Genomic DNA, 20,737 nt, shown 5'->3' on the forward strand with positions numbered 1-20,737 from the left:
AGCAGCTGGCATTATTGTTCCAAATTAATACCAACAATCCTATTATCGACTACATCATTAAGACCCTGGAAGAAGATTAGGGGGCTCTGGAAAATTAGAACAGAATGCAGTAGTATTTCTAAAACAAGACCGGTTGAAAACAAAGTGACACTCCTGGGAGAAAAATGGTGTTTGAGTGCGTTCCTCGGTCTCCCTGGTTTGGGATCTGGACATCCAAACCTGGAAAGGGAACAGTGCGAGTCACGCGTTCAAATGGGTAAAAGTAATGAATGTTACTGCAGATATTCTGAAGGGCAGAGCAGGTAACATTTTGAACTGGACTATCACAACAGGGCAAGCTAGGTGAAACTGAACTTCATTAACTAAAGCAGGCTTGGGGTTTTTGTTTTCATGGGAAGAAAGGGCTGAATGAGTAGCCTAAGAGCTACGCATCAGTCAGAAAATAGCTGTATACTCAGGCACGCAAGGGCACCTTCTGGCATTTGTCATTTATTATCTTGGAAGTGAAATGATTTCACTTTTTCTCCAACCACTATGTTGATTAGAGTAGGGCCAATTTACTTTCAGAGGATTATCGGACTAAGCCACAGGGATTGCTTTCCTTTCCTTTGCCCGCATTCAATCCCAACGCTGATTTTTATGCGAGTGAGTATCTGATAAAAATACACCACCATAACCGTTCACCGTGCCACGCGTTCTGCCTGAAACATTTCTTTGGTTTCTGGGTTATTGTATTTAGTGCCTTTATGGAAAATATTCCATAGAGTACAACAAAACTGTGTGTTTACAATATTGTATTTTACACTGTGATACAGTATTTGTTGATACATGCTCACATATGAGTAAAAGAGCTCATGAGAGATAAAACTGTGCTCTTTGGAGCAGGAGATGAATAATGTATGGCCAGGAAGACATACCCACACACACCAAAAAAAAAAAAAAAGGAGAAAAAAGTATGTGGAGTCTACATGCTGAACAAAAACACTCAAAACAAGAGGATCAGAGAGAATTTTACTAATGCATATGTAGAAGAGGACTGAACTAATGCCGCACCGTCCCACTCCAAGCATTTTCTACCACCAGGTAACTTTGCTACCTCGGTAGCGTGCATCAAATAATACCCTTTCCAAATGAAATAATAATTTTAAAATGCTTCATGAAAGCTCCCCGCAACCCTGAGTTTTACCGCTGGGATTTCCCCCCCCGCCCCCGGACGGCCGTGCGCCGGAGGAGCCGCCGCTGCCGGGGCGGGCTGGGGGACCCCCCGGCCGCCATTTAGCTGCTTCCCCCTCGTCCCTTCCCCGGGCGGCTGTCGGGGAACCAACCCCAGCCCCTCCGGCGCGAGGCGCCGCCACCTGCCGAGCTGCCGCCTCCGCTGGGGGCCCTTGTGAGCTCGTCCCGAACGGGGCCGGCTGCCATCGGGGCGGCAGCGAGGGGAGCGTCGCGGGCGGCGCCTCACGGCTTCTGACGCGGGCATCATGGCGGCGCGGCGGCAGCTGCTGCTGCGGCGGGCGGCGGCGGGCTGGCGGCGGGGCTACAGCTCGGCGGGCGCTGCCGAGTACCTGCACCGCAGCATCGTGCCCACCATGCACTACCAGAAGAGCTTGCCCAGGTACGGCGGGCCGCGGCTCCGCTCCCTGCTGCGCCCGCCGGGCCCATGCCCTCCCGGACCGCCCGTCCCGCGGCCTCCTGAGGCGCTGCCGGGCGGGGGCCTGGGCAGGACCCGCAGTGAGCGACCTCCGGGGAGCGACCGGGGCTGCCGGCCCCGGGGTGGCCGCCCGGGGCTCCGGGGGGACGCGGGCGGAGGTCGGTGGCGGCAGGCGGCCGTGTGGGGCCGGCGGCCCCGGGTGTCCGCAGGGCTGGGGGGGGGGGGGGGGAAATGCCCTCCCTCCCGGGTCTGAACAGCCGCGCTCGGCGGGTGCTACTCGCCTCGTGTTGTACGTGCTCTGCCTAAATCACAGCGGACAGGAATGATTTTATTTTTTAAAGAGTAAATGTGACTACAGGCCTACTACTGACACATCCCTTCAGGGTGCAAAGTAGCTTCCGTGAGTGTAACAGGGTTATTTTATAGTAAAAAGAGCGTTTTAGTGTTTAGGGCGAGAAGAAGATGACAAAGATACTGGTTAGGAAATTTGCAAGGAAGAGTCGATGTTCAGCCCCAGCAGTGAGGGGAGGTCCCGATGCAGGGGTGGCTGCGGAACTAAACCGTCCTCCTAAGTAGCTGCTTCTCCTTGCGGTGGTTCATGTTGTTGTATTCCCTGTAAGTTATTGAGAACCTCCACTGCAATACCTTTGGAACCAGACGGTCAAGTTGTTTTTCTGCCTTGTTTTCCAAGAACCTTATGCTGTGGTGACATATGTCCATCTGTTCTCTTTCTTCTCATCTTCCACAGGAAGCTTTTGAGCTGTTTGGATAATATGGGATAAAAGGAAGGATAGGGAAGAGGGAAGGCAAAGAGAGACGGCTGTGTAAGAAACAGGCTTCATTAGTACTATTGTTTATAAAGCACATGTCTTTTCCCCTTCCTTCAGGCTGCCAGTTCCCAAATTAGAAGATACAATTACGAGATATCTGAATGCCCAGAAACCACTTTTAAATGATGACCAATTCAGGTATGGACAAACAAGATATGCGTATTGCAGTAGCATGTGCTGCTTCAAAGCCAAGTGTTATATATAAAAAAATATGACTTCTGACAGCATTTTGTCTCTTACTAATTGCTGTAGGAAAACTGAAGAACTTGCTCATCACTTTGAAAAGGGAATTGGAAGAGAGCTGCATGAGCAACTGGTTGCTCAAGATAATCAGAACAAGCATACTAGTTATATCACAGGTATGTTGGCCTATTGGATGTAGACAGAGTCTGTAGATCATCATGCTTGATAACAGGCAGTTTATAAGCTTCAGCCTATTTTATTTGTAGCATTAAGTTCTCTACTCTGTAAACTTGGAATAACGTACTGTGAATATTACCTGTGACTGTATTTGAGCAAATTCTGAGTCTCTGATGGAAAGAAAAATGCCCATCATCTCACTTGTATATACCAGAATTCTGGGCAGGTGGATATTGGAAAAACGGTGCTTTTTCATGAGTTACTGTATTTAAATTTGAGTTTATGGCGTTTATCTTTTTTCTTTTTTCATTGCTGTCTAATAGAGTAGCTTAACTGCTAACTTCCTTAAGGAAACCAAAGCAATCATTTTCAAATAATTCCAAGTTATTTAGAAAGAAAACTGAACTCTGAGGGGATCAGAAAATACGACTAAGCTTTGGGAGGCAGAGGTGGACAGTGCTCTGGACTTAACCCCCCCCAAAACTACAAAACCGTATTGTGCTAAAGAGCAAAACAAAAGGATTGACAGAAAGAGGAAGATGAGAATAAAGAAAAACACATTAAGAGAGTGAGAGTGTGCATATAGCTTTTTATTATTATTCCTTATTATTGCTTCCATTGACTTAAAAATACAAGTGTCTGCTTATGAAAGTATTTGGGTGGATAGCAACAGAGGTGGAAGTATTCAAATACCTGTGGAAGTAGAAGTTTGCATGTTGCCCAGTGAATGCACTTCTGTCCTTGCTATCTGTTGACACTAGCTATAAGGGTGGTAGCTACCACGAGTTCTGTGGAGAATACCAGATCATTTCACAAAAGCTGCTGTTCGGTTTGTTATCTTTTACTTTCTGTTCACATTGAACAACATCTGGTGTTTTAACTGGTGGCTTTATGGTGTTTGTCAACACTAACCAGCATGCTGCTTTGTGTCTGTGAACTGTGGGGTGTTTGTATTTCTGTTTGTTTAGTTATTATTCTTTTCAGGCCTCATGAAAGACCTGTTCCACTTGAAATTGGTTTCTGAAAGTAGGTATAGTTGCCTCCACCTTGGACTTTCAAGTCCAAGGTTAAAAGGCTATGTGACGCTGACAGATGTGGTTTTAAAACGGTAGATGAAGGCTAGTTACTCACCTGTGAGGACCTGGAATTAAAGTTGTAATTTAGGTCCTCGAGTTACCCATTGCCCTTCTTACAGCCCAGCTAGAAGGTTCTACTGGTGACCGATCCAGGCTTGGAATAATAATTTTTAATACAGTGGCTGCCTTGAGATGAAGTTGGTGTGCGCTTGCTTCGTTGGTCTGTATCCACTCAGTGTGCAATACCAGAGCTTGCTGAGTTTGAACTTGCTAATGATAATGAAATAGAACTTACCTAAAAAATGCCTTCTCTGTGTATGCCCCCTGGATTTTCGTTTCATTAACAGGTGTAAAAGTGTGACTGCTTTTTACAGCTATGATTGATTCCCTTGGTTTTGTCAAGGACAAAACCTTTGGGTCACATTCATGCCTCTTGTTATGCTGACAGACTGTCTAAAAGACCTGTGGGTATCAAATGTAATTCTGCTTTCTGAAGTCAATTTTAGGCCTGGAAGAATAACTGTGAGGTCCCCTGTAACCTCGTCTTTTTGCCAGCTTGAGAGACCAATGGGAATGCATTGGTATCAAGAGTTTTGGCCTGTGCTGATCATTTTAGTGGAGAGAAAGAGGAAGGAGGTGGAAATGTAAAACAGCAAATGTTGATGGAGGAGTGCTGCCAGGAATGAGCAAAACTCTGTATCAGAAATAAATATGGTTCTAAAGAGAAGCATGCCCTCAGTGACAGAGAGTTGCAGAAATCAATAGCTTAAGAATAGGTAAAGGCATATTCCATTCCAGATGTGAGGTGTGCACCAAAGTACAGTCCTGGGGAGCTGCATTGTATGTGGTGGGAGTTATGGTTTATCACTGAGCCATACGGAAAACTTGGAAATTGTCTCTCGCTGCTGCTGACATTTACGCTTTTGATATGGATTGCTCCATACACAGCATTTTTACAATTAGTAAATACAGTACCTTTCTTCATAATTGGAGGTTGGGAGAATCCTTGGGGGAATCACTGCATATGTTTGTCTTGTTTGTATGAACTTGAAGAGGTATTATTCATGATCACTGTTGGAGACAGGATATTGACTACATGAACTTCTGGTCTGACTCAGTAAGCTGCTTTTTTGTTCTGACCTATTTTTCAACTCTCCATTTTCAGGTCCCTGGTTTGACATGTACCTAAAAGCACGTGAACCTGTTGTTTTGAATTTTAATGCATTTATGTCTTTTAATCCTGATCCGAAATCTGAATATAACGATCAGCTCATACGAGCTACGAACATGACAGTTTCTGCTATACGTTTCATGAAGACCTTCAGGGCTGGTCTTCTTGAACCAGAGGTTTTTCACCTCAATCCGGAAAAAAGTGACACTGAGATCTTCAAAAAAATTATCCGATTTGTGCCTTCTTCACTTTCTTGGTTTGGTGCCTACATGGTCAATGCATACCCCCTAGATATGTCTCAGTACTTCAGGCTTTTCAATTCTACGCGGCTGCCTAAACTCAACAGAGATGAGCTTTATACAGATGAAAAGGCAAAACATTTACTGGTACAGAGAAATGGGAATTTTTATGTATTTGATGTTCTTGATAGAGATGGAAATATGTTGAAACCTTCAGAAATACAAGCACACTTGAAATACATCCTCAGCGACAACAGTCCAGCCCCGGCCTTTCCTCTTGGCTACCTCTCCAGTGAAAACCGAGATACGTGGGCATTGCTGAGAAAGAATCTACTGGATAATGGCAATGAAGAAGCTCTTCAAAAAGTAGACTCTGCTGTGTTTTGTTTAAGTTTAGATGACTTTCCCATTAAAGACTTTGTGCATTTGTCCCACACTATGTTGCATGGAGATGGTGCTAACCGCTGGTATGACAAATCCTTTAATCTTATTATAACTAAGGATGGCACTGCAGGAATTAATTTTGAACATTCCTGGGGAGATGGTGTGGCTGTGCTCAGGTTCCAGAACGAGGTTTTTAAAGATAGCACCAAGGCACCAGCCATCAGCCCCCAGTCCCAGCCTGCTTCAGTAGACTCTTCTAGAGCAGTGCAGAAACTTGACTTTAAGCTAAATGATGCCTTAAAAGCAGGAATTACAAAAGCCAAACAGAAATTCGATGCCAGCGTAGAAGCACTGTCTCTTAATCTGATTCAGTTCCATGAAGGGGGCAAGGAGCTTCTAAAGAAGAAGAAGGTAAGCCCAGATGCTGTGGCTCAGCTTGCCTTCCAGATGGCTTTCTTTAGACAATACAATCAGACTGTTGCTACATATGAGTCTTGTAGTACTGCAGCTTTCAAACATGGTCGTACAGAAACTATACGTCCTGCCTCTATCCATACGAAGAAATGTTCGGAAGCTTTTGTCAGGGAACTGTCTAAGCATAGCACAGAAGAGCTTCAGAAGCTGATAGTGGAGTGCTCAAAATACCATGGCCGTTTGACAAAAGAAGCTGCTATGGGTAAGTAGGAATATATCAAACACTCTTGCTTTTGCACTAAAATGTCTATTAAGGTTGCTGTAAACAGGAACTTCACAACTAAGTAATTTAATTTTGATGGAGGTTAATGTAATGTAAACTTGACGAAAACAGTAGCAGAAAGCTGCAGTTTAAAAGGCATTCTCTAAGACTCATTCCTTGATGGAGGAGAGTGCCTCTGTGCTTCCCACTCCACTGAGAATGTGTTGAGAATCTTTTATACTTTAGTGCTTGTTGTACTCCCCAAGGCAACCAAGAACTTCCGCTTTATGTCTGAGGAGTTACTGTCTTATCCCTGCAGAGGACGAAGGCTTTAAAAACTTCCAAATCAAACTGATTCTTTGGCTGTGATACTACTGGCATTTTTCTAAGTGCTTTCTTTTAAATTGTCTGTTCCAGAAGCGTAACTTGTTGTATTGTTTCAGTAAAATTGGCTGTTTAACATTACCCCGTGGAGTCTAAAATTTGTCTCCTTTTGTTGATACAAGATCCTTTTCCTCTTTAGATTTATAAATTTTAGGAAAGCCTTTCTCTGTTTTAAACAACATAGGTACGTTTGGATAAATAGTTAATCAAAGAATGCAATGTATTATTAAAATTGCCTGTTAACATTGCATTTTTTTTTACTATCATGATTCCTGGTTGAGGCTAGCAGTAAAACAGCAAGCCCTCATTCCCTAGGATACATGTAATACAAGTGCAGAATGTCTGGGTTCTGAAAAATAATTTCCTGAAATATGAAAATAAACCCCAGTTCTGTAGACCTCCTCTTTTGTGGCTGAAAAATGATGTGATGTCAAAATAAGTGAGTTTACTTCCCACAGAAATTAGTCATCTCTCTAATACTTGTTATTTTATTTTAACAGGTCAGGGATTTGACCGACATCTCTTTGGCTTGCGCTATTTAGCGTTATCCAAAGGTATCGCACTGCCTGATTTCTATCAAGACCAAGCCTACGCTCGCCTTAATCACAACATCATTTCTACAAGCACATTGGTCAGCCCAGCTGTGCAGTTAGGGGGGTTTGGCCCCGTGGTGTCCGATGGCTTTGGAGTAGGATATCAGGTACATGATGATTGGATAGGTTGTAATGTTTCCTCTTACCCAACTAGGAATGGTAAAGAATACCTTCAGTGTATATACAAGTCACTAGAAGATATCTTTAATGTTTTAAAGGGCAAGAAAATTGGTAGTTAGACACAAAAACATTAGAACACTTTACAGTTGCAGTACAAAATGCAGACCGTCTACTTGGTACACTAATCAGTGTTCAATGTGGCTGAGACTGCCCAGCTTAATTGGCTTCGTTTGTCTTTGTTGAACTTGAATACTGTTAGATTCACTATGAAATTTATACCTATTTTAAAGAAATCAAGTACAGACCTTGAGTGCATGTTTCAGGAAATACAGACATTCACAATGTCAAAATTAAGTAACAGATTGATCTGTTCCAACAGATCCATGTGTTCTTAAACACATTATTTAAAATAAAAAGCATTGTTACCGAGTTTATGAACTCGGAACATCTATGTTCCATGAATGTTGGGACAGACAACAGCACTGTGATACCGCTCTTAAACCGTTTGATTTAAAAAAAACAACCATATGCAGTAATTTTAAATGTGAAAGAGTGGTTACATTTGCACTCTTGCAGTAAGCTCACTTACCAACTCATCACACTTACTTTTCTCTTTAAACTTGAATTAATGCTGGAACTGATTGTGCCTCAACTGCTTGAAGCCTTTCCACTGTAACAGCTTTTTGAGAAACAAAAAATGAAGTGGGAGGCTTTAAGTAACCTGCAATCACCGTGTTGTTAAATTGACTGGAAAAGACTGTATTGTAATAAAACTGTCTATTAATAACTACAAAGTTCTTTTATTGCCATATCAAAATTAGACAGAATGGATAGTCCCTTTATCAATAGCTCATGTTTTTTACAGAGGTTGAAAGGAACACTGCTGAAAGCAAAGCATGCTGCAGTGTTGGCTCTCCCTTTCCAGATGTGAAGTCTGTCCAATAACCTGCTTTTGTTTTGCTACATAGACCTGTGCTCTTGTGCCTTAAAAAAGAAAAATCGCTGAACTTTGTATCTTTTGGGGTTCTCTCTTTCCAAACTTCCTCTTACTGTGGGAAAGTAACCTCGACAGAACATTTTCCTGTTTCCTCCTTGTTCTGTCAGCTACAACTTTTGACTATTTATTGTAGCAAATGCCAGTCTTAGTGCCTAGAGCTGCTTCTTTAATGCATGGGGCTTGTCACAGAAATTCTGAAGACTAAGACTTGATAGAACTGTCAGAAGGATTGCAGGAGCTTGAGCATAGACACCAGTAAAACTTAGCGATGCTGTGAACATTGATGCAGACAGGTTCCTCACATGCTGTTCACAGGTGGGACTCTGCCAGCTACAAAGTGGGTGATAGCAAAAGGGGAACGGGCCTTTTTTGGTTAAGAAGCCAAAGGTGCTCAGAGTTGCTGGGATTACAACACAGATGCCCTTTGCATGAGATAACCCTTGCTGCACAAAATTCATTATGGTATGTATAACTTGAACTCCTCTGCCTTTTAAACCCTCTTGACTTCCAGTCTTTTTCTTCTGGGAAGACGTTTCTTACTCTGGAGCTGAATAGCACAGTAGCGTCTGCCTCTGCAGCTCAGTGTAAAGCTAATGCAGCTCATGTCTTTCAGCACAGCCCAGTGTGTCCTGGACAACCAAATATATCAGCAGAACATAAAGTCTGAGCACGTTGGTTGGATGTGACAGATTAGGTTCAGAAGCTCAGAAACCTCCTTGCTTTTACTCTTCCTTTGGATATTTCAGCTTCCAGGTTCTCCTAGTGTCTTTTTCCTTTATCACAGTAAGTGTAAGCAATACCGTATCTTGAAGCATGAAGTGCAGGTGCTAGGAAGGGGAGCGGCATGCTTTAAATATATAAGTCCAAACTCTTTTCCTAGTCATGGCTGTTTCTTCTGCAGCCTGTAATATGCTGTTCTAGTTTTCAGTTGAAAAGAATTATTTTAAAACTTACTGTGATTGTTATTGTTCGTTTAAACAAAGAAAGGAAGGTGATCATTTGGGGGGGATGAAGGAAACAATCAGACCAAAAGTCTGAATGAAGTTCACTAAAGGTTTTTGCGTTTGTGTTTTTGGTTGGTTGTTGTTTTTTTTTAAACATGAGAACAGCTGGCACACTTGCCAAGAAGTACATTTGTCTTCAACTAGAAATAAGTGAGGTTTACTTAATAAGTGAGGTTTACTTAATGACACTCTCAGAAAGATAACTTGATTTTCAGAAGATTGTAAGAGCTATGTGTGTCAGTAATGGTCAAGCTTAATGAGTTCTCAGTAAACTCACCTCAGGGTCCTTACTTGAACTGACTGAAAGCTATTAAAGATGAACCTTTTCACTTGATCAGTTAACGCAGTCTTTTAGTAATACTCAGCCACTTCCTGGTGATAGGAGTGGTGGGTGAAAAAAACTTACTTGCTTATGCTGGAGAATCAAACGTGGGTACTTCGTGGTGATAGGCTATTAAAAACTTTAAGGCAATAAGTTGTCCAAGTAGTTTCTGTTGATAGAATAGTAATTTACAGTCCATCGCAACCATATATATTCCCAAAAAAGACAACATTAACAAAAATGTCAAGTGTATATACTATTTTCAGTTTATACTGAGGCCATCTCAAAGTGCTCTGTGGAAAATATTTTATTAGGACATCCTGGAGAAAGTGAGTACAATTTAGGTTTCCATTTCTGCAGTACAGCCATGTGAAAAGTAACTCGCAGGAAACTGAGTCTCTGATGGTTACAGCTCCTTCATCAGTAAGCATGTCAAGATTTATTAGGGGTATGAACTTCAGCATTTTACAAATTTGTGGGTAACTTCATAGATTCCAACAGATTCCTTTGTTTTTTCATCATAGTCATTCCAATCCTATAGGAAATAAGATTTCACATGATTAGTCACAGAAGACAGAATGCAATAGCATCTAAATCACAGACTGGAATTCAAACTGAAACTAAGCCTTTCTCAAAGTTTGGGTCTTAGATTTCTGTGGAGAGCACTGTGCAGTCACTAAGCTACGTTCTAATACCTGAGAGAAGCCAGAGCACTGACCTGAAATTAAATGAGCTTCAGTCTCAGTGTTTTTATTTTAACAATTTTTTTTTTTCATATATAGTCCACGGCCTGTAGTGGACAACAGCCATGGCAGATGAAAGGATTATCTATCATTTACAATACCCTTGTCAGGTGGGTAAGCAGACAAGCAGATCCCTGCCAAGTAGGATACCAGGGAACAGATTTGACCTTGAGATCCTTGCTCACAGCCAAGGAAGATTTGCAATGCTGGAATCGTTACCCTGAGCTTTGAAGGACGGTGTCTTTATATTACTTTTTAATATTTTTGCTTACAGAAAAAAATGCAGGCACCTTCCTAGAAAAATCAGTTCAACACTCTGAATAATCCCAGACATTTAGTATTCCAGGTGTTTGCTCTCTGGAATTCCTGAGTGACTTAAAAGAAAAAGTTGGATTTCTACCTTTGTCAGCTGCTAAGCTATAAAAGGCGCACTTCTAAAATGACACTGTTAGTAATGCTGGTCGTTCATAGTTGATTTCGTTTCTCTCTCCAGCTATGACCTTCCCATGCCTGCATGAAAGGGCAAAACTTGTCTCTTGCATGTGCAGGGTGTGTATTTTGGACTAGCGACTTAGGGAAAGAAAGCTAGATGATCAGATTTTCTAACGAAACTGAGAGAACGTACCTTTTCTAACAAGTTTATGTCATTGAAAGGTGTGCCAGATTCTGCACCTTCAGCAACAAACCCTGCCTGAAAACACATTTGCAGTAAGTTTTTAAGAATAAGTTTTTAAGACCAAGAAAATAATAAATATCATTGAAAAAATATGTTTAAAGAAAGTAACTCAGCACAAACTTTTATTGTATTTCTTTTACATTAGGTAGAAAGAATGATTTTTAGGTTTTTAGAGTTTTTAGAAAGCTCTTTCCTGGGTAAGGGTCAATATAAGGTTGTGACCCTGTTTGTGAACTGAGAAAATTCAGTCTGAGGAACCACAGAGTCAAATGAGGGAACACTGCTTCTGTATTTTTTTCCTGCCAAAAAGGTGTTTCCAAGGATTCTAGATAATGTTAAACCTGAGTTTCTAAGTTTATGTAGCAGCATCCAACCACTAATAGCTTTGTGTTTAGGATCCATACCGGCATTATGTATAAAATAGCTTCACAATAAACTTACAGTGCAAGAAAAAAATCAGAAAATGTGGAAGAAAGTTAATAGTTTTGGCTTAAATATCATTAGTATCCAAGACACTCGAGAGAAGGAGCAGCCTGTATTTGGGGTGCAGAAGTTACTGGCAAGCTTTACCTGAAAGGAATGAACAGATTAGTATACCCAAACAATCATTTCAAATGGGAGAGTTCTTCACTGTTGTTACTTTGCTGTTTTTAAAGAGGTGAAGGGAAGGATAGCACTAGGAAGGAAATAGTTTATTGGTGGGGTATAGCACAAGAACAAGGTGTTCTTTTCTATGTTCTGTAGGAACAGCTTTCCTGTTTTAGGGTTCACAGTTATCAAGCTGTAAATTGTTTTATTAGTTTTAAAAGTAAATTTTAAAATCTCAGCTACCTCTGTAGCATATAGGAAGGTTTCTTACATTGCCATTTCTAACTACAGAATTTTATTTAAAAAGCAAAAATAGCTTCTTCCTGGTTTTCTGCAAGGGATCTACACTTGCATTTTTGATAAAGAAATCCCCAATAGTGCCAGTCAGACGTTTAACTGTGTAAGAATATGTGATGTAAGCCACATGATTTTAAAATACTTTGGGGTTTGAATGGAAGGTTAAGCACTTGGGAGTTGAATAAACTACGGAGTGTGGCAGACGGAACAACAGGACAGCTATCTGCAGGGCACAGTGTGCATAATGGCCTTTATATCATTGTCAGAAGCCCATCTCAAGGGAACTGTCAGGGGTGCAGAGGGAGATCAGCATCACGGGAGGACAAAAATGCAGAGCTGCAGTCTAGAACAAACACTAGAAAAATAAAAGAAGCCTTGGTTTTGCCACCTGGAGGTATTCACCAGCCCTCCAAGGAACAAGAAGCCATGTGACTGGAATTACAAGCTGCTGTAGCAGACACGCAGCCGGACTTGCGTTCTTACAGCTTTGGCGTCAGGGCAGAGACTGGAGTAACCTCTGCTGAAGGGAGCTGGGACCTGCAGTGACTCGTCTGCCCTCTGCTGACCGGCGAAGGACCAGCGGCTAAAAGCAGAAACACACAGCAAAGAACCAAAACTGCCCCCTGACTGCATAACGCAGTGATATGTCACGCCTTTGTTACCAAAGAAACCGTTGGTTGTGCCACAAAGTGTAGAAGCTTAAGAAAGTTTAAAGGAAATTTTATAAAGAAAACTCAGTTTTTTAGTTGCAGCCTTTACTTGAACTATGCTCAAGTAAAAACAAAAATGGCATATCAGAATTTGCAGATGTACCTACTTAAGCACATTAAACAGGAAAGATAAGTAATTTGGGGGAAAAAATTGTCCTAGCCCATTATTTGAACACACAAGTACCTAGTTTGAATTTGTTGCTGCTACTAGGTAGGAAAAGAGGGTTTATATCCCACAAAGGATACCTTCTCTTTCGGACTCCAGTGATTTTTTTGAGAAAACTACTATAATTTGAATATGGCATGCAAATATTAAGCTACTTTAAATTGACTTCAGGTATGGGTGTATTATATCTATAAAAAAATACAAAAAAGATACAGTAATGCTATGGCCTATCCTGTTTGGTGCTAATCGAAGCCAGATCTAAGGTTGTGGAGAAGCCAGGCTGGCTTCAATCACGTCAAATATAAATCAGTTTATAGAATTATCTGGAACTGCAGAACTCTGTATATTTACTCATTTAGGCATCAGAAAAGTCACTGAAATATCTGCTCAGGGATTGAAGTGTGCTCTCAAATAGAGTGCACAGACCAAACTTTGACAAATTAAAAGCTTTATGACAGGTGTGCAGTCTTTGATCTGCAGATAAAAATAAAATTGACAGCCAGGATGCAGAGCTATGAACATCTCCTGCATTTTGTGGCCTTCTCATACATTTTCCTTGAAGTGCAAGCTCCTAGGTCTGCAAAGCTTTCAAACAGGAATAAACTAATAACCATTCTGTTCCTCAAAAAGATGGGCTTCACATAAATAAATAATTAGATAAAAGAAGACCTCCTGCAGAACACTGCAGTGGTGATTTTATTTATACCGAATTCTTTGTAGGATCAGCTTTTTTTGGTCTGTTTCTTAGCACAGTGTCACAGTCTGAGGGAAGGATAAGGCAGGTTTATATTTATCATTCTATTTACACCTAATCCGACTGGAATAATAGGTTAAATATAGTAGGGAGTTAGCTGGCATACAGCATGACCATGCACAAGCAAATGAATCAGGGAAGACTGGCCTGGCCCTGAAGAAATCCTTTAACTCTGGACCTTGAGGAGCACTTTGCAACGGTCTTTAACCACTGTCAATCTTCAGCCTTTGTCTCATCAAGTTTCAAACGGAAAAATGCCAATATTCATTTCCTATGGCTTTGGTGATGTCAGATCTCAAAGAAAATTTTATTTTTTTTTTAGAGGCCATATACCAAAGACTGTTCATAACCTGAGCTGAACTTCATTTGCTCTCTGTGACATACCAAGACGCAAAGTGCCCCTCTCCTGAATGTGGCTATCTGATGGTGCACTCCTGCAATTCCCCCTTGGGAAAGATGACCTTTTGCAATGACCTGTGCAGTGAAGACCTTTCAAATGAGCTCAAATGAGCAGTGCTGAGTCACCTGTATGTCAATTTAACACAACTCTAAGGTGTATTTAATTTTAGATTTTACAGGCACAAAGAATACCAGAGTTGTTAGTGTTTGCTGCTTGTGGTTTTGGGGTTTTTTGGGAGTAAAATGAAGTAAAAGAAGGAACTGTGGAAAGGATGTAAAACTGGGGAGGTCTAGGACATCCCAGGTGGAGCCATACCCTTTCAAATAGTGTGTATTTTATCGCTCTAGAGTCTATAAGAAGTGCTCTTAAAAATTGAGAAACAAATCACAAATAAGAACTCACCTGTGGTTGAAAGTCAACTGGTTCCAGACCTCGGCATTCAAACTCCACTATCGTTTTGAACTTCTCGCTGTCTTCAGCCTATAATTGAGTCAGAGTACCATCAGTTTTCATCTAACACAGGAAGACAGCGACAAGCATTAGTCTAGGAATGAATTGCTTTAAAGGCAGTACTATCACCTCTGATGTCCCAAGTGACAGCAAAATCCTAGGGCTCATATAATAGGTGGTCATTAGTTAGAATTTCCTAATCTGCCACAATGAAGCCTTCGGAAGGAAACTAATACAAGCAGTATATAATTGCCTATAATTTGAGTGATACAGTTTTCTGTTTTCCTTATGAAATGTAGCACAGACAATTTTATGTCAGAGGAGAATACCAGCTTTTTGTGCTCTTGAAAGAAGAATGTGATGATAAAGCAAAAACTCAAAAATATTATTAATCCTTACTTATCTTTCACTTGTTATATAAAAGAGAAGCAAACTTACGTTGTAAGGTTTGATTGTCTGGCTTAAAATATCTGAAAAAAAAGTCAGAAGTGTAAAAGTGAGTGGAATTATGTCTTCAGATTTATTTCAGAATAATTATATTATTTAATAATAATTTAATTTCAGAAAGAAATTTCCTTATACAAAGTAAAAGAAATAAAGTAACCAAGCAGTTCCTGTAGTTGGCCCTCAAAAGGCAGAATTCAATTTTTCTCACTTCTCCTGAGAAGTTTACATTACACCATCTTGTTACCCTACCAATGCAAAAAGAATTATGCGCTTTTGTAAAATGACATTAAGGATATGAGTTTTGCTCATGCAGAAACCTGAACTCACCAGGAGGCCTTGCTGTCTCCTTCATGAGCAGGGTGACAAGCACGTACCTGTTGTGAACTCAAGCACCCACGTACAAGGAAAGAAATCCCCGGTGAATGCTCTTTACAAACAGTATCGAGCAAGAATGAGGACTCAAAAATAAACTTAGGTGAAAAAGTGTAAAATGGATGATGCCTCAAGCACATACCAATGGAGTTCTCCCTGGAGCACAGCTTGCATTTCTGCACCATAGTGGCGCTTCCTCTGCCTCCTTTCAGGGGAGCACTGTCCTAAAAACCATGACAATAGCGACATCATTTTTAACTGCACTCTAGCTGAGCCACTGGAAACCTCTGCAAAGGTAAAGTAGTTTTTACAACAATGGTCTTTAACTTGTTAAAAATATTGCAATGAGAAGGCTTTTTTTTAAATTACTGAGATCTATAATTCAGAAAGCTGTGATTATCAAAAGTATTCTGTTCTACACTTAAAGTAGTGAATAATGAATAGTTATGTCTTGTCCATATAGGCATGTTCCATTAATTCCACAAAATACATTCTCACCATTCAGTAGTATGCAACAAAAAGGGATGATTGTTCCTAAGAACAGAACCTCTTCCTATCCCTGACAAATGTTATCTTGCTTTTTCAGTTTCCAAATGCTAATTTAGCATGCTTAACTCAACTTGAATTACCTAAACTTCTCCAAAAAGATTCCATCAGCATCAGAGAAATACGTTACAGCCACAAACTTATTCTGGTATCGCTTCAAATTTTTTTTTTCTAATTAAAGTTTTACAGAAAGGCAGCTTTTCAAAGCAGACCTAAATACTTTGTCACCAACAGTCACCATTCCAATGGCATATTTCAGTTAACAGTCTCCAAATATATATATATATATTTAATATAGAATATAACAACATTTCCTGAATGCATATAGCTATTAAAATACTATCTCATCTAAAGCGCAAGTCGTCACATCCCTGACACTAATATCCCTTGCGTGTAAGAGGCAGGTTTGATTTCTCATTTTTGTTCTGATGCAGGTTACAACAGGGACACATACCATCAAGCGCAGATACTGCCATTTCTCAGAAACTTCACCACAGTTCCCACATTTCAGCTGAAAAATAAAACACAAACCAGAGCATTTAAAGCTGTCAATAAACAGGGATTAAAAAGCCGCAGAAGCTGATGTGAGCCCTCCTGATCCACCATCCCACTGTTTCCCAGCTGAGAGGAGCCAGAGGCAGGTACCAGTCGCCATCTATTGCAACAGGCTGCTGAGCTGACCCGACGTGGCGGGTCTGGTCGCCCCACAGGGCCTGCCCTTCGGCACAGGGGGTGGAAAATGTGGTACAAAGCATGGTCCAGACATAAAAGAATGAGGACAGGCTGAGAGAGCTGGGGTTGTTCAGCCTGAAGAAGAGAAGGCTCCGAGGAGACCTTATAGCTGCTTCCCGTACCTGAAGGGGGCTACAGGAAGGATGGGGAGGGACTAAGAGGGAGTGTAGCAACAGGATGACAGGTAGTGGTTTCAAATTGTAGGAAGGTAGATTTAGATTGGATATTAGGAAGAAATTCTTTAGTGAGGCACTGGCACAGTTTGCCCAGGGAGGTTGTGGATGCCCCATCCCTGGAGGTGTTCAAGGCCAGGCTGGATGGGGCTTTGAGCAGCCTGGTCTGGTGGGAGGTGTCCCTGCCCAGGGCAGGGGGGTGGAACTGGGTGATTTTTAAGGTCCCTTCCAACCCAAACCATTCTATGATTCTATGATCTTGCTGTTTACCTGGGTTACCTGCCAATGGGAATTGGATTACCAACCGCCTCACCACTGGAGGTACCAACCAACACTTGTACTAAAGACTCTTCGTTATTGCAAACTCACATATAACGTCATGCATATACTAACGTATACGTGCCTATAGATTTCTACCATCACATCTGTTGCTCCTGTAGCAGCCCGCTTGCACCGTGCGGAAGAAAAAAAACACATCCCGTTTTAGCCGAGTGACGTGACATCCAGCGCCACGGGCCTCCCTCGCCTGGTGTCCCGCCGGGCAGTTCCCGAACGCCCGGCACGGCCTGTCCCAGCTCCCGCGGCTGCCCCGCACCTTGAGGTACCATCGGAAGTCCTCGCCCGCGGCCCGCAGCCCCGTGATGTTCTCCAGCGTGGCGCGCAGCTGCAGCCCGATCCTCTGCAAGGCAAGAGGCAGCGAGAGAGGCCCTCAGCTCGGCTCGGCTCGGCTCGGCTCACCTCAGCTCCGCTCCCTTCCCGGCTCCTACCTACCCCCATGGCCTCGCAGGGTGCCCGGCACCTCACGGCGCCGCCGCGCTGTCGGGGCTGTCCTGGCCGCCCCCGTCAGCCCTGGCGGGTTCAGCCCGCTGCTGCGTGGTTTTCGCGCTGGGTTTGGTTGGTTATTTTTCCCCCCCCACCCTCCACCGCGCTGCACTGGTGCCCTCAGCCAAGCTGGCCGCCGCCTCCCGCTGCTCTCTGCCGCGCTGAAGCCGCCGGGAAGCCCGAGCTGCCCTCAGCCAAGATGGCGCCCGGCGGCGCGGCCCGTCACCGCCCCGGCCCCGGGCGGGAGGAGCGGCGGGCCGGGCCCCGGGGAGCGGGGCGGACCGCTCGGGGGAAGGAGGGGAACGGGGGGGCGGTGGGGAAGCGGGGCCGTGTGGGGAGGGAGCGGGAGGGAGCAGGGGGAAAGGCAGGAGGTGCTGGCACAGCTAGTGGGGGTTAGGTGTTTCCACCTTAAAAAGTCATTTAATCACAATCCTTTTTTAATCGCAGTGGATACTGATTTAGGAAAAACAGAAAGAGGTGCCAGGGAAAGAAAGGGCGCAGGGTGGCAGAGCTGTGGGGAAGCACCCTCAGAGCCTGCAGGGAGCCCTGGACCACTGTGCCAGTCTACAGGGTTCTACAAAAATTACCATTTCGAAATTGAGACGTGTTTGGTCCTCTGAGTCTCTTAATCAGTTCTGCACAACAGACGTGCTAGTCTGGAACTAAACTAAATACATTCTACATTGCTTTTCTTTTCAGTGTTTCTAAAGCTGGCTGGAGTATCAGTGAAGATCCTGGATGGCTCCCGCGTGGCCTGTTGTCCACTTCTGCTCTGAAAGCAAAGCGGTAATCACAGCAGCAGGTTGTTTGGAAGTTGACGTGTGTCTTTGCTATAACCAGTTATCATGTGTAGAGTCAGGGCCTCAGGTGCCCAGGTTGGCAGGGACGCCAAGAATCACGTAGTTCAACCTTTCTTGGTTGTTTTGTATATTTGAGCTGGCCACAGAATATCCAGCTCGGGATAGTAACAGAAGTTTATCTTGACAGCTGGCAAAAGTGTCATTTTACAGAGCCAGACTTAATTCCATTTTCTACTGATAGAGAGGTGAAATATAGCTTTGTGTGATACAACTAAAGTAACACACGCTGAATGTACCATGATAAAAGAAGTGCTGGGAAGTCACTTTCTCACCAGAACTTATAAATTAAAAATACAGATCTCACCATTTTATTACGACAGTCACTGACAGTTTATAAAAAAAAATTCTAACATACATAAAAGCTTCAGGCCAGAAATAGTGAAAAATTGAAACAGCGTTTCCCCCCCCCTTCCCCTTCCCCCCCACTCCCCCCGTACAGATGCTGCAGTACAAACTTATGTTTATTTGATTTAAATTGGCTTAATCTTGAAGTGTAGTCCAATAAGACTGAAGACTAGACACTTAAGGTCCTGGACCAGGTAGTAGAACACTCTCAAGCCTTCTGGATCCCTGCAGTGCACAACGGAAGGAAGGAAAAAAAAAAGTCAGACTGATGTTTTAAGAGACCAGTTTATAGAAGTAACCTATTAAAAAACCCAAGGCCTACTGGGAGACTTTTCAGAGATCATCTTAGACATTAACAGTTTTTTTTCATCCTGCATGGACTGATAAAACAGTCTACAGTTCAAGTTTGCAAGTTGTAAGTCTTGACAAAATCTGCATTTTTATCAAGAAAGCAAGTAGTAACATCACTTTGGATTTACAAACGACAATAGCCAGTCTTTTCAGCTTAGGTGGAACACAGAAGTCTTGGTTCTTCCAGAGACATCAGTGTCACAGTGACAGTTCATGTCAGACTCTTGAGTACACCTGAACAGGGATTCCTGCAGGAAGGTTAACTGCTCAACAAGTCTGAAAAAATAATGCATAGTGCCACAGTCTAAAAGTGTTTGGTACATTACGCTGGAACACAGAGCACTTGTGCCCCCAGGAACTGATCTGTACTTTGAAATAATATAAAATACAAGTACCTGCTAATCAGCAAGTTGTCATATAGATCATTACATAAAAACAACAGCAACATAAAAAAGCAGAGTACGTACTTGGATTGATTTACATCAATGAGTGAACCGATTTTTGACGTGGTAAAGGAGATGTGCTCATCACCAATTACTATTTCAAGCTCCTGAAAAATAAGATTATAGGAAGTCAAACTACTGCTTTATGGTATTAGTTACAGAAATAACTAGGCACTGAGATGAGGGCTTTTCCATTTTTATTACAGAGGTGTTGAATGCAGCAGCGCTGTGAATGACATTAACTCTCATGACTAGATTACCATGCCCAGCTTTTAAAATAATATTTGTTTCCCCTCTTGGTTACAAACAATGCTGATGTAAAGAAAACGTTCATTTATGTTTCTAATGAGCTAACACATAAACATTCGATCAGCTATTAGAAATGACCCTGTACACCAACCTGTCGGCCAACTCTGTCAGGAGGCGGCCACAGCGCGTCATCCTCTTTTGTGATCTCGCTGTCGTCGATGATCCTCTTCAGCTCCTCCATCACACTCTTGTGCACATAAGCCTACGAACGGCACATCATCATGGACGGTCGGCTCCGCTCGCACGGACCGTGCGCTTTGGCCCGCCCGCGGCCCCCAGCCCGGCTCCGGGCATGGCCCGTCGGAGCCGCCCGCCCCCCCTCGCCCCCCGCCGCCTCCCCCGTACCTCCTTTCGGATCATGACGTCGTTCTTGTAGTTGCTGTTGTTGGCGTAACGCAGCTTCCCTGACGGAGACAGGGCGGACGTTAAACCCCCCCAGCCGAGGCAGCGCCAGGCAGGCGGGCGGGCCCCAGCCCGGCCCCGCGTCCTCCCGGCAGCGGGGAGCGGCGCCCGCCCGCTCGCTCGCTCGCTCGCTCCCTCCCTCCCTCCCGGCCCCGGCCCCTCACCGTCGGGCCGGAACTCGAACTCGAGGAACTCGTGGCCGAACTTGCCCTTGTGCCCCACGTAGTAGCGGAGGTAGAAGTCGCTCGCCATGGTCCCGCCGCCGCCGCCCCGGCATGCGCCGCGGCGGCGCGGGCCAGGCGCGTCACGGCGCGCGGGGGCGGGGCGGAGAGCGCTCCCCGCTCCGA

The 20,737-nt window shown here is 43.3% G+C and overlaps 3 protein-coding genes across 8 annotated transcripts; 1 reads left to right on the plus strand and 2 right to left on the minus strand.

The window, feature by feature from the left end:
- The first annotated feature begins 1,238 nt into the window (after window positions 1-1,238).
- On the plus strand, window positions 1,239-16,525 carry CPT2 (carnitine palmitoyltransferase 2). Of its 4 annotated transcripts, XR_012588631.1 has the most exons (7): window positions 1,454-1,612; window positions 2,536-2,616; window positions 2,731-2,837; window positions 5,080-6,384; window positions 7,269-7,468; window positions 8,794-8,940; window positions 16,388-16,525. XR_012588631.1 is itself a non-coding variant. In XM_074597050.1 (6 exons), the coding sequence occupies exons 1-6, from the start codon at window positions 1,479-1,481 to the stop codon at window positions 14,085-14,087; spliced, it is 1,854 nt and encodes a 617-aa protein (XP_074453151.1). In that variant the 5' UTR covers window positions 1,454-1,478; the 3' UTR covers window positions 14,088-15,024. The 4 variants fall into 4 exon arrangements, 3 of the variants coding, with proteins under 3 accessions (XP_074453148.1, XP_074453151.1, XP_074453149.1); XM_074597050.1 differs by lacking the exons at window positions 8,794-8,940; window positions 16,388-16,525 and adding an exon at window positions 14,061-15,024; XM_074597048.1 differs by lacking the exon at window positions 16,388-16,525 and having other exon boundaries at window positions 8,794-9,811.
- On the minus strand, window positions 10,097-17,918 carry CZIB (CXXC motif containing zinc binding protein). Of its 3 annotated transcripts, XM_074597051.1 has the most exons (8): window positions 17,630-17,918; window positions 17,454-17,537; window positions 16,408-16,464; window positions 15,550-15,631; window positions 15,027-15,058; window positions 14,541-14,618; window positions 11,173-11,238; window positions 10,097-10,339 (listed from the first exon to the last, which is right to left on the minus strand). In XM_074597051.1, the coding sequence occupies exons 1-8, from the start codon at window positions 17,633-17,635 to the stop codon at window positions 10,262-10,264; spliced, it is 483 nt and encodes a 160-aa protein (XP_074453152.1). In that variant the 5' UTR covers window positions 17,636-17,918; the 3' UTR covers window positions 10,097-10,261. The 3 variants fall into 3 exon arrangements, with proteins under 3 accessions (XP_074453152.1, XP_074453154.1, XP_074453153.1); XM_074597053.1 differs by lacking the exon at window positions 11,173-11,238 and having other exon boundaries at window positions 17,630-17,896; XM_074597052.1 differs by lacking the exons at window positions 10,097-10,339; window positions 11,173-11,238 and adding an exon at window positions 11,321-12,691 and having other exon boundaries at window positions 17,630-17,896.
- Window positions 17,919-18,066: 148 nt separating this feature from the next.
- Window positions 18,067-20,711, minus strand: MAGOH (mago homolog, exon junction complex subunit). Its single transcript, XM_074597011.1, has 5 exons — window positions 20,555-20,711; window positions 20,334-20,392; window positions 20,080-20,190; window positions 19,704-19,786; window positions 18,067-19,110 (listed from the first exon to the last, which is right to left on the minus strand). Exons 1-5 carry the CDS (start codon window positions 20,640-20,642, stop codon window positions 19,011-19,013), a joined length of 441 nt encoding a protein of 146 aa, XP_074453112.1. The 5' UTR covers window positions 20,643-20,711; the 3' UTR covers window positions 18,067-19,010.
- Window positions 20,712-20,737: the final 26 nt, after the last annotated feature.

Source organism: Larus michahellis, chromosome 8 (genome assembly GCF_964199755.1).
Source record: "Larus michahellis chromosome 8, bLarMic1.1, whole genome shotgun sequence".
Taxonomy (NCBI): Eukaryota; Metazoa; Chordata; class Aves; order Charadriiformes; family Laridae; genus Larus; species Larus michahellis.